Source organism: Salvia hispanica, chromosome 3 (genome assembly GCF_029641045.1).
Source record: "Salvia hispanica isolate PSC_SH4W2 chromosome 3, Shi_PSC_v1, whole genome shotgun sequence".
Classification (NCBI taxonomy): Eukaryota; Viridiplantae; Streptophyta; class Magnoliopsida; order Lamiales; family Lamiaceae; genus Salvia; species Salvia hispanica.
This window is the reverse complement of record NC_142694.1, coordinates 47,870,679-47,882,770: the sequence shown is the minus strand read 5'-3', so window position 1 is coordinate 47,882,770 and position 12,092 is coordinate 47,870,679. Positions and strand designations below refer to the sequence as shown.

At 36.4% G+C, this 12,092-nt stretch overlaps 1 protein-coding gene across 3 annotated transcripts; it reads right to left on the bottom strand.

The window, feature by feature from the left end:
• Positions 1–650: 650 nt before the first annotated feature.
• LOC125210227 (serine/threonine-protein kinase BSK7-like) lies at positions 651–8,153 on the bottom strand. Of its 3 annotated transcripts, XR_016136985.1 has the most exons (12): positions 7,987–8,153; positions 6,953–7,202; positions 6,653–6,873; positions 6,175–6,310; positions 5,628–5,761; positions 5,402–5,507; positions 4,100–4,185; positions 2,869–3,057; positions 2,270–2,419; positions 1,497–1,610; positions 981–1,342; positions 651–888 (listed from the first exon to the last, which is right to left on the bottom strand). XR_016136985.1 is itself a non-coding variant. In XM_089068073.1 (11 exons), exons 2-11 carry the CDS (start codon positions 7,032–7,034, stop codon positions 1,097–1,099), a joined length of 1,464 nt encoding a protein of 487 aa, XP_088924199.1. In that variant the 5' UTR covers positions 7,035–7,202; positions 7,987–8,153; the 3' UTR covers positions 651–1,096. The 3 variants fall into 3 exon arrangements, 2 of the variants coding, with proteins under 2 accessions (XP_088924199.1, XP_088924200.1); XM_089068073.1 differs by having other exon boundaries at positions 651–1,342; XM_089068074.1 differs by lacking the exon at positions 7,987–8,153 and adding an exon at positions 7,663–7,933 and having other exon boundaries at positions 651–1,342.
• Positions 8,154–12,092: the final 3,939 nt, after the last annotated feature.

Here is a 12,092-nt window from a genome sequence, read left to right as displayed (position 1 = left end):
AAAATTCGGATTTAAATCATTAGGCGTAATCGTATAATATCAAGTCCAGGACGTTGTCTTGTCGTGTAACCAATATTATATCGTATCGTTAACGAGATCGTGTTGGGTGCGGGTCTTGTTCGGGTATGAAAATAGCAGGTCGAGTTCGTGTTGGGATTGACTTCGGGTTTAAACCTTATTGGGTTTGGTCGTTATCAGGTTCACGCGATAACGACCCAACCCAAAAGATTTGTCACCCCTAAATCCACGCATGCTTTCATACTGCCAAACGTGCATCGCATTGGAGAACAACTAATGGATTCATAGAAGCTAGAAGCTGCCTCATCAAATGGATTCATAATGAAGCACAAATGTGTTGAATTTAGGATTTTCTAGGCAATTCAATCACTGCAGGATGATAATATACCAGTAAATGTGGATAATTTGGTAAACAATGTTTGTAACTCATTCAATTATCTTTCACCACACACTTTGAACAATAGTTTAGCAGAATTAATGACAGTTAGGATGATGAACTTCCATACAGAGACTTATAAAGAATGATGAACTTCCAATTAGTGTGACAAAAAACACGAGGTTGTCAGATGGCTTAAAGCACAATAGACATCAGAATATATTAATTTAAAGAAAATTGTTGTTTAGAATAAGAGTATAAACAGATCAGGGGCTCAACTTATTTTCAACCCAATTCAAGCATTCATTTGAAACAATGCCAAATACAAACAATATACTGAATGAAGCAAATAAAATTATCTAAAAACCAACAAACAAGAAATGAGTGACAAAATACAAATAAGAAAAACAGGTCTCTTTATCAACATAGTGATCCATTCATCCCTTTTCACTGCCCCAACTCATATTTTCCTTGATTCTGCAAAGCCAAACTCACTGCACAAAGCGAAAGCATTTGATGCATCAATCCCAAGGAAACAGCCCATCCATCATGAAGAGAAAGATACTTCCAACAACGATAACATTACGTTCTTATGAGTTGCTCTGACTTTGATGATGCTGTCTGTCCCTGAACCATGATCCTCCTCGTCATTTATACACATCTCTCAGCGCCAGAAAATCCCTGCACGCTGTATCCTGTCACTCAGGATGTTACGTTTCTCTTCTCTTCGAGTATGGAACCTTCTCTGAGTGCAATTTGGGCCTCGTTCTCCCTTCCTAAAGCAAAAAGAGCAGCAGCCTGCAAATACGAAGCTATATGCCAAACAGGAGATATAACTTGTGCTTGCACAGCATCATTGAGGGCCTCCTCGGGCACATCACTCATGAGATATGACAAACTTCGGCGAGCATAAACAGTTGGGGAGACCATTGTTCCAACCTCAATAAACTGCACAAATGACACCAGGAATAGGAGATATGACTCGTCATAAAACAGTTGGGCAATGCTAAAATGCCATAGATATAAAAGTTTTCTGAATGAGTTTTTCCCAAATTGAGAGATAAGCAAATGACAGTTGATGAAAGGAAATGCAAGTTCTAACCTGTGTAAAACATTCAATGGAAACCCTAAAATCTTTATGTCGGAAAGCCACATCGCCCTTTTTCTTTGAGTTCAATGTATCCTGCATTTGATTTGTCCACATCTGGAATGAAAGCTGCACGTGGAAAACAATTAATTACTTTAGCAGTCAAAAAATGCAGCTAAGCAGGAAAACTTTTGATTTTCATGCTCTTCTATGCAAAATATGTAACATAAAATGTACAGATAGATAGCAAAAAACAACCTTCCAGACTTGTTGATTTACATAAAAAGAAGGGAGTGGCAATGATGGTAATCTTCCCCATTCCTTTGTGATAATTCTGATGGGTTATTTTTGCAATCTACAGTATATTTTATGGTTACATTTTTTGTTCAAGGGACCACAAGTGCACATTTCATAAATTACAAGAAACCCTTTCACAGTTCCACGTTTGTTTATGTTTTCAAATTCCATCATCCCAGCTACTGAGTAACAAATATGTTTGATTATATAGTGAGAAGAATGAATCCCAATCTAATTCAACCAAATCCATCTCATCATACTGTGGATGGTTGAGACTTGAGATAAACAATTACTACAAAATAAGGAAAACATGTTGCAGCTTCTCCTTCATCAAACAAGATGTAGATAGCTAAAAGCTCTCTTGCTAGGTTCAGGTAGGTTGGACGAAGAATTCAGATAATGCTTGAGAGTCAATTCACACAAGGCGCAAGATGAAAGACTGTTAGAACTTGTTAATTTGTATATTCCTATTATATTAACAAGAACCAAACCTCAGTTGCTGCTCCCTCGTCATCTTTGTAACTAAGTTTTTCCAATATCTCATGAATGGCAGTTAAATCCATTCTTAAGCATGCTTCACCAAGGGCTGTCAAAGCCACCTCTCCACCTTGAGGAATACCCATTAATTCATGAGAAGGAACCTGCAGAAAGGTGAACATTTGAAACACGGGTCAAGAACTGCGATAATAGGAATCCAGACTTGTGCATATCTATCCGGCTTTAATATATATACAATGATGAGGCCATATGGACAAGCTTGCATGAGGTGCTGCCCAAGAAATGGTTATGAGTTACTCAGCACATGATCAGCATCCTCTGCTCTAATACAGCCATTCCTAGTTTATTTGAGGACTCTAAAAGCCAGAATTTGTCTCCAAGAAATCATCCAAATTCAATTTCTTTAATCAAGAAATGTTTTCATGGTTTTAAACAATTTTTTAAGGAGAAATTACTAAACAATTATGTCCTCTGCATGTGCATGTCTTATTATGTTTACAAGGATAACATGAAAACACATATCACAAGGGGCAGATTCTTGATGGTATCATCTAGTGTACAAAAGTAATTCCCGTTTCAGAAAATAACCAACCTCAGTTTCCTTCTGAAGAGGAATCAATGCAGCAACTAATGATTTTGGATTTGGCCTCTCACGAGGTTCATATTGTAAGCATCTTGAAGCTAAACGCACTAACTCTGTTCCGTCATCATTGGAAAATTGACCTTCCAAACAAGAATCTGTTAACATCTGAAGATTCCGATCCTTAATCAAATCAAGGGCCTGCGCCAATTATATAAATAGCAGTGTCAATACGACTGAATGATTGAGTCCCAAGCTACTAAAAACAAAGAAATAGTAGTATTGTTATCAAATGATGAATTATTTTAACCAAATTAATGGACAGCTTGATGTACAATCCATCAAATGACTTATGATTCCATTCAAAGGAAATGGCAGAAAGGGTTTCCTAGTGTAAAACTGGCACTGGTAAATACTAAGAGTAGTATTATGTTTCAACTGGTGATATCTTCCCTCATATCCAAATCTTGAATAACCTTTCTGGGACTGCTAATGTCATACTACATAAGAAGTTCCAAAAGTACAAATTTCACACACCTATTAAAATGAGAAGTACAAAGTTGTCTCTTAAAGTCCTGCTGATCCACCCTTTATTCAACGTTAATAATTTCCTCTAAACTAAACACTCCAAATTATTAAATACACTAAAGTTTGGCTAATTGGTTTGTCTGTGCTATAGACTTTTCATTAGTTATTACTACTGGAGTACTGGTTTCCATCAGATGTACTGTAAAAGGGGGGGGGGGGGGGGGGGGGGAAGGGACTGCAAGCAGGAAACACGTTCAGGCTGCTATCTGTGTAATGTTTTTACAATTGCAACAACAGGGTCCAAATATAAAACACAGGTGCAATAAAAACACAATAATATAGGGTAGTAAAAGTCAAAGAATAAAGAAAGATACAAGGTTCAGATGAAGATGGAGGCTTGAACTATATCTCATGGGCACAGTTTTATACAGATATCATGAAGGCAGGGTGCAGTACACAAGGCCTAGAAACCCAACAAAAGGAGTAGGATGCTGATAGGACATTTGTCAGTCTAACCATCTCACAGTTGATTATGTGCAATTTGAGGGCTTTATTGTAAATACAGGAGACATGGTCCTGAGCACAAATGTGACAACTAAAACTTTCTTCTTCTAAAAAACCAGCTTACATGAAAATGCATCTCATTTAGCGATTTCCAAAATATTACCAGACTAAGTCTCATGCAATTCCGAGACAGAGTGCACAAAATACTTACATGACTTGGTGGGATGTGTTTTCCACTTAGAAGGTCAAGCAAAAGCGTTCCAAAGCTGTAAATCACACTTTCTGGGGTAACTCTTCCTAACAATTGCAGAAGGTCAGTGCTCGTTAGTTACAAATCTTAAAATGCAATAGTGCCTATGGTTCATGTAACATCAAAGAGTCAAAAACATTCATGACATATATCTTTTGAAACAAATTAACAGTATAAAGTATGGCAGCAAATGCAGTAGATTGAGTACACAAAATCAAGATAACTGTTATTAGTGATAACAAAGGATTAAAGCCTAATTTCAAAATGGTATCCTGCTCTCATCAAGGGTTTCAGAGCAATATGCACTACTAACAATAGCTTTTGACATTCTCCACTGTTTTTGAAGAAAGGCTACAGTATAAATATCTCAACTGTATCGTTAAAATTTCCCTAGAGCATTTGTGAAAAAGGCAACTGTTATAAGAATTTAAACTCCAGATGAGACTTCAGTATGATGTCCAAGAAAAGGCAAAGGATATAAAGAGGTGAATTATCTAGCAACTTCTATTATGTAGCAGTTTAATCTACCAGATATCGATGTTGTGGATCTTTATTAGCATTCTTTTCCTCTCAAACATATCACATATTCAGGAGTTAGCCAGTCAGGACATGGAATATGATTGGCTTATAATCCCTAGGTCTGCAACACAGTGGTACTAAATTCTTTCATTGTCTAGACACTGATTGTCATGCTTATCCAAAATGTCAGGGATGTAGAATACAACAGTGATGGCTTAATTCTTCTTGAATGGTCTCTTTTAAGCTTTAAAAGACCCAGCAGGTTGATATCAACCAATAATCCAAATGCAGACTTCTTGAAGAAAAAATGTCACGGGTTCATGCTATATAGCTTCAAATATTCTACAATACAATCACACAAGGCAGCCATTGATTCCAGAACTTTCATACATAAAACCAAAGCAAACTATCCTCCAAAAAAATTTTGGCGCTTGAATAATTGAAGCTTTAGGTAAACCCTAAAACACTTAGTGTGACACAATTTTTATGGGCCCAATTAGTTTAGCTTTCAAGAATGATCAGTTAGTAGCAAAGTAGACAAACTAAGCTTCAAGTACAAACAGTAGCAACATTACTGAACTAACTATTAGACCTTATTTTCCAAATTGCCAAGAAGATGATCCAAAGTTTAGCCATGAGCACATTACTGTCTGTAAACTAAACGGTATATTCTACAAAATTCATAAATTTTTACTAAAATCAATTATAGGTTAAGATATTTAATACTAGAGTGAGATTATATACCAGTCCTTAGGTACTCTGGCGGAGTAAATGCCAAGTTTGTACTGTAGCTTTTTCCATCTCTACTATTCTTCATCAAGCCAAAGCATGACAGTCTTGGATTGCCATCCTATAAGATACAAAACAACCCAAAAGGAGGAATTAAATCAGCAGAGCATTTGTAAACACTATTGAAAATGCAGACAAAGGAGAAGTAAAAGAAAAGAACGAATAGGAACTTGGCGCTTACGCAATCAAACACAATTCTGTAGGCATTAAGATCATGATAAAGTGCCCGGCCCTTGCTCGTGCAGTATTCTAAAGCTTGTGCGAGATATAAAGCAACTCGTAATCGCATTGCCCACTTCATAGGTTGTGTTTCCCCTGAGTTCATATAAAGAAAAGAATAGTCACTATTCAAAGAACTGGCTACATCAACTAGTAGCGCATTTGAACAAATACAATCGATTATATATCAAACCTAGTCACCCAGACGAGACGGACATTTGTTTACCATTATGTATATTATAGAAAAGGATATACTCTTATCATTATTAAGGCAGATTGTATAGGCACTAGCATGGCATTAATGACACGAGATTCTTATTAAACTAGTGAGAGGCACGCTACACAGCATATCACAAGGGGATGACCTATAGGAGCGCTAGTCAGATGGGCCAACACCCAGCAGAATCTGCAAGGTAAGTCTTAACGCTAGGAGTAAAGACTGGACTCCCAATAAAACACCAAAGTCGGCCACAACAGAAGCATTTTAACATCAATCAAAATGGACTCACAGTGAAATAGATGTTTCGCAAGAGTTTCATTGGGCATAAATTCAGCAACCAGTAACCTCTCATCCCCTTCACAGCAGCAGCCAAGCAAATTGGCCAATCTGTGGTTCCTAAGCTGGCCAACAGCTTTTGCTTCTTCCTGAAGTTTATAAAGTAATGTTCATTCGAAGTGATCAACCAAACGAAACTTTTTGCTATTAAAGGTTTAAATATCTCCTGAAGTTATAAAAAGAACCTTCATGCCTTAGTCAGAATTAGTTCCAACCAATCAAAATATTATACTACAGTTTAAAGAAACTGTTACAATCCACATCTAATCCTATGAAACTCTAGGAAATCAAAGGATAGTTCCTCACAAAATTTAGGCAAAGTATAACATAACACTGAGACAAGTTAAGCACACAAAAGGGTATAGATTCGCCGATCAGCTAAAATGAGCAGCATAAATAGAGAACTCCATTAAGATGAAGTCCATCCTCACCATGAACTGACGTGCATCTGGCCAAGCAGACCTATTAAAACGTTTGACAGCTATCCGCCTCTGATTATCCAACTTCCCCTTATAAACCACATTTGGAGCTTTCTCCCCATGTTCAGAAACTATGTTCTCTACTGCAAACCCAGATGTAGCCGTCCTAAGTTGCTCGACAGAAAATTCACGAAATGTAGGTAAATCGCCAATTTCACTTTTCTCCTCGTTTTCTGCATCATAGTCATAAAAATTAAGTTGGTGTTTGGTCATGAAATTAAAGTACAATAAAAAAGAGTTATTTGGACAAACCAGTATTATTGGCTTCATGAACAGGTCCGTTATGCTCTGAACTAAAACAACACAAGGTCACCTTTGAACAGCTGGATCCCATTCCAATACAGCAGTTTTAATTTATTAAATACAGACAAAAACGAAATTTCAATCTTCCACTAGCAAAAACTACTACTCCGTTCCTCAAAAGCTAGGACACCAGACATCCACTATGCATTTACGTAATGCTTCGTACAAGTGTCAAATTTGAGTGTCTTCAAATTACAATCTGCAAACATAGAAAGGTCTCTACCTTGAATCAGAAATTCATGGTTACAAGACTAAATTCTCAGAAATCAATAGCATAACATGCATTTGAACAGATGCAGCATAATACAATGCTAACAATTTCAAGGATTTGTTTGAGCACGAACAGCTGCCATGAACTCATTCAAACGTCAAATATTTAGAAAGTAAAAATGAGTCAAATCAAAGTATTGCAGGTAAAAGAACAGACATTCCGCAAGGCAAAGCTAAGAAATCCTGTTTCTCAATAAAAAAAAAGCTCAGCAATCATATTCCAAGTCGTTCAGCTATTTAATGAAAGCAAGGAAGTAATAGTATCACACAGACAAAAACACAGTTAACAGAAATGGGGAAACTGCATTTCCATTTGCTTTGACACAAATCACTATCCACAAGTGAAATTGTAAGCGAATTGACAACAAGATGAATCTCGAGAAAGTTACTTTCACCAAAAATCCAAATCTTGGTCAACTCCGAGTCACCAAAATCAACATTTTCAGAATCGAAAAAATCCCTACTTTACCGCAACACAACCCAAAAAAGTCCCTCTTTTTGATGTTTCAACTCAGCAATTCACCTAAGATTAGCATGTATACTAAGTCATCAAAGTCAATGTCACAAACCAGAAAACAAAAAAAAACCCTTCCTTATCCCCAAGACAAAATCAAGGGAGACCCATTATCAGGATATAAAAGATAAAGAGAAACCCATTTCATCCACAAAAATCTGAATAAAGCCCCATATATGAAGCAGCAAGAAAGAAGAACCTGAAAGAGGATTCTTGATTTGGTCAAAGCAGCGAAGTGAAAGTAGTTGATGCTAAATTTGTGTATGTATTTGTTTTGTTTATATGCATGTGTAGTTGAGGCTGAAAAAGGGAGATCGGAGAGAGAAAATGATTTGGGGCAGATGTAAAGACAGGTGATTAGTGAGCATAAATGATTAGATATAAAATAGATACAGATGCTCTAAGATGTGTGCGTGTGTGTAGATCTATTTAGGTCCAATCCAAGGTAAATGTAAGTTGAATTAACTCTTATTGGTTTTAACTTTTATTTTTCTAATTTCCACCGACATAATAATATTCATTATTGCCTTTCTGTTTTCCATTTCTCTTGTAATGGTATTTATGATTCTCCTGCGAACCACACATCTTATAAATATAAAAAATATATATCAAGTTTTTTATATAATCCTCCTCCCTCCGTCCCTAAAGAGTATGAACTTTGAGTTCAGTACACATTTTAATGCATTATTGATAAAGTAAGAGAGATAGATAGACAAAGTTTTTTAAGTATTGTTAGTGGAGAATGAGTCACACTTCATTAAAGATAAAAGAGTTTCCACAATTGAAAGTTCATACTCTTTGGAGACGGACAAAAAAGGAAATAGTGCACACTCTTTACGGACGGAGGGAGTAGACGTTAATATCACAACTTGGAGCCTGTCTCGAGTCTTAGATCTTATTCCTCTCTATGCCTTCTACCAAACCCATCAATCCATCATCATAGTACATTAGTTCACCATTACTGTCCTATGCATTGCGCCTCGATTGACCTTGCTTCTCCGAAGAGGATATATTTCTATGCATGGTACCGCTTTATGAGGTTGCGCCCCTATGGATATCATCCATACCATCCATGAAGCCATGATTACATCTCCTCCAACATAGCCTCAAAATGAAATTTCATATCAATATTTTTATACACGTAACAAACAAAGCAAATCACAAGGCACACACTCTAGAAGGGGAGTTTCTAAAGTTTAAAATATAGTGGGCTACAGTTATTCACACTCTATGCAATTCCAACCAATCAAATAAAACATAACATAGTACTATTAAGCTACTAGCTAAACAACCAATCAACTAATATGAAAGTGGGTACTAGGGCAAAGGAAGCATATAAGTAAACAAAAATCAAAGGTTAGAATAGTTTCAGGAATTTAAAACAAATTTTTAATTTTTTTAAAAGTAGTTTCTCAACTTGAGCATGGATGAATTTTGGCAAATAGCTCAAATATTGGGTCTACAACAAGCGCAAATTATCCCAACAATTTAGCTTATGAAGTGGACCTTTAATTTAAGGGGCTATTCAGTCAATCAATTGTCCAAACAACTCAAGGCAATTTGAGCTTATATTTTGCACAGATCTTACATATATACCAATTCATATTTGGTTAAAATTCAGATCCAACTCATATCTCTAAGTTTCTAACCATTATGCTAATTCAAGGAAAGACAAAAATATAGCAAAGAAGAATTTAATCACACACTTACAAGGCCATAACCTATGGCTTTGTATACCAAATGATGTGAACTTTAGATCCGCGGACTTAACTTCCCAATACATGCCTTGTAGTTCCAAGCTCAATCAAAAAGAATATAAGAAATTAAACAAAAAATATGGATAAAAAATATTATAAAGAAGGGTGTTTGAGCTAGGAAGCCCACTTGAGATTAAAAACCTTTCTACCTCCTTTAGTGGAATTGAAGGCAATCCAATGTCAACCTTCGACAAGTAATACATCTAAATTTGCTCCATTCATCTAGCATCACTCAATATAGAAAACAAAAAATTTATATCAATTAAATGCAACCACAGTAATAGTGGAATTGATATATTCTCACAAGGAATGATTTTAAGCATGAACCTTATAAATAAGATTTTTAAAATTCTAATGATTTTTGGTAGTCCAGTTGGAATAAATAACATTTTAAGCATTACATTACATCTTATAAATCACAAGGAATGATTTTATGTACCTAGTGTATGTATATACATAGTAGGAGTAATTTTTATTTTGTTTCCAAAATTGTGCAATAAACTTTAAGCATCAGCCAAATCGAATAAGTACATTTAGTACAAATTTAGATAAGACTAATTAGTTAATTGCACAGAAATTTTATAATCGGATAAAATGATATGCTCAAGTTAAATGTAGGAGTACTTAAAATCAAATAAAATGATGTCCCCTCAACCCTTGCGCTCCCCACGAGTGGGATCACGCTCGCTTGTCATTGGTCACAAAAGGTAGGACATGTGGCCTGTGTCCAACTCACTTTTGCTTGATACAATGACACACGTCCCGCCAATTTTATAATGGGTTCTATGGACGTTTCGTCCCTATGGGACAAAGTCTATCCTGAGAGCATTTGCAGCGGTCGTTCTTGCCGATGGACGCCGTTCGTACAGCTGGCAAGGCGACCGCTGCTCACCGCTGCACGTTGTCCGTCCGTGGCAGCAGCAGGGCGGTGCTCTTAAATAAGAACACGTCCATGGCGCTGAACAGGCTTACGTGGTAGGCTGCGATTAGCCAACGACATAGCCGTTGGCAATTTTTTTTTTTAATTTCAAAATTAATTAAAAAAGTTGTTTTCAAATTAAAAAAAAATATTTTCCCACTTCCCAATAAATTGGGGTCTCCGAAGAACATTGGGGATACAGGACTAGTCTTCCACGGGGGTATTTTTTAGTCTTAAATTATGTAATTTTTAATTTCTAGGATTTTAATTATGTATTTTTTATTTTCTAGGATTTAATTATGTACTTTTTATATTTTGATGTATTTTTATATTGTAGAAATGTTTTTAGTAATTGAAGTATTTAAATTGAATAATAGAATAGTGGGACCCTTGAGCTTGTCCTTGTGGAAGAGCATGTATATGAGTGTTGTGCTCTTGCCTAAGAACATGGAGTAAAAGTGGATCCGAACCCAACTCCGTGCTCGCACGGATGGAGATGCTCTGATTATTCTGTAATCCTATTCCGTATGCTTTGATAGTCTGATGTTGCTTTTAATACAATTGATGGAGTAATTTGCATTATTAATTTATGTATCATTGAAGTATAGAATTATGATAAACAACTTGGAATAGTAGAAGTACACATTTCTTTTCTAAGATAGATGTCTAATGTTAAACTTTATTCGTTTACTAAGTATTTTCTTACTCTATTCTTCTATTGTTATGAGTTTGTTTGCGATGTAATTTGTAGTGTTAATTTAGAAAATTAACCCCAGTAGTTGTAAATTATAGTTATTGCAACAGTAGGTATATTGCTATGGATAAAATTGATGTAATCTACACAATATTAGTTTATGTGCACTAGTTAAATGCATTGTTATGATTAGCAACTTTGAACAAAGAAAAAACAACGGCATATTTTATTTTTTTTGTTTTTAGTATTTGTTAAATAGACTATCGGTCGGTAATCAATTCATATGGAGTTCTGTGAATTAAGGGACAAAATGGTTACAATATTAGCCATTTACATTTACAACCTTAATTGGTTGAAATTTTAATAGCTAACTCTAATTAATGGCAACTGCATATCTACAGCAATTAATACAAGTTCGAATTAATACAATGTAGATGCATATCTTATAAGTAGTTGGGCCCAAATTCCTAAGAGCGTCCACAGTGGGAGGGCCGCGGCCCCCCACTATTGAGGCAAGAGGTGGACGCGGCTCGGGGGGGTGGACGAGGGAGAGCCGAGCGCTCGGCCAGGCCGAGGCTCTTGGGCACGCGGCCCGGCCCGCCACTGCAAGGGCCGAGAGCCGCGGCCCTGCCCACCGATTTAAAAAAAAAAAAAAATTCAAAATTTTTGATATATTCATCCATTCTCCTCCAATTTTTTTACCCCAAACCAAACTCTACTCTTTCCAATTGATTTCAATTTTAGATTCAAAACATGGATTCCGACAATGAAAATTTTCAGCGCTTGGTCGATGAGGAGTTCGAAGAACTTGTTGCAGTGGTGCAAGTTGAAGCCGACGAGGAGGAGGCGGCCATCCCTCGGCCGAGATATCGTCGTCGGTTTATCAACCGTGACCATGTCGGAGCCGACCAGCGGTTGATGGAAGACTATTTCGG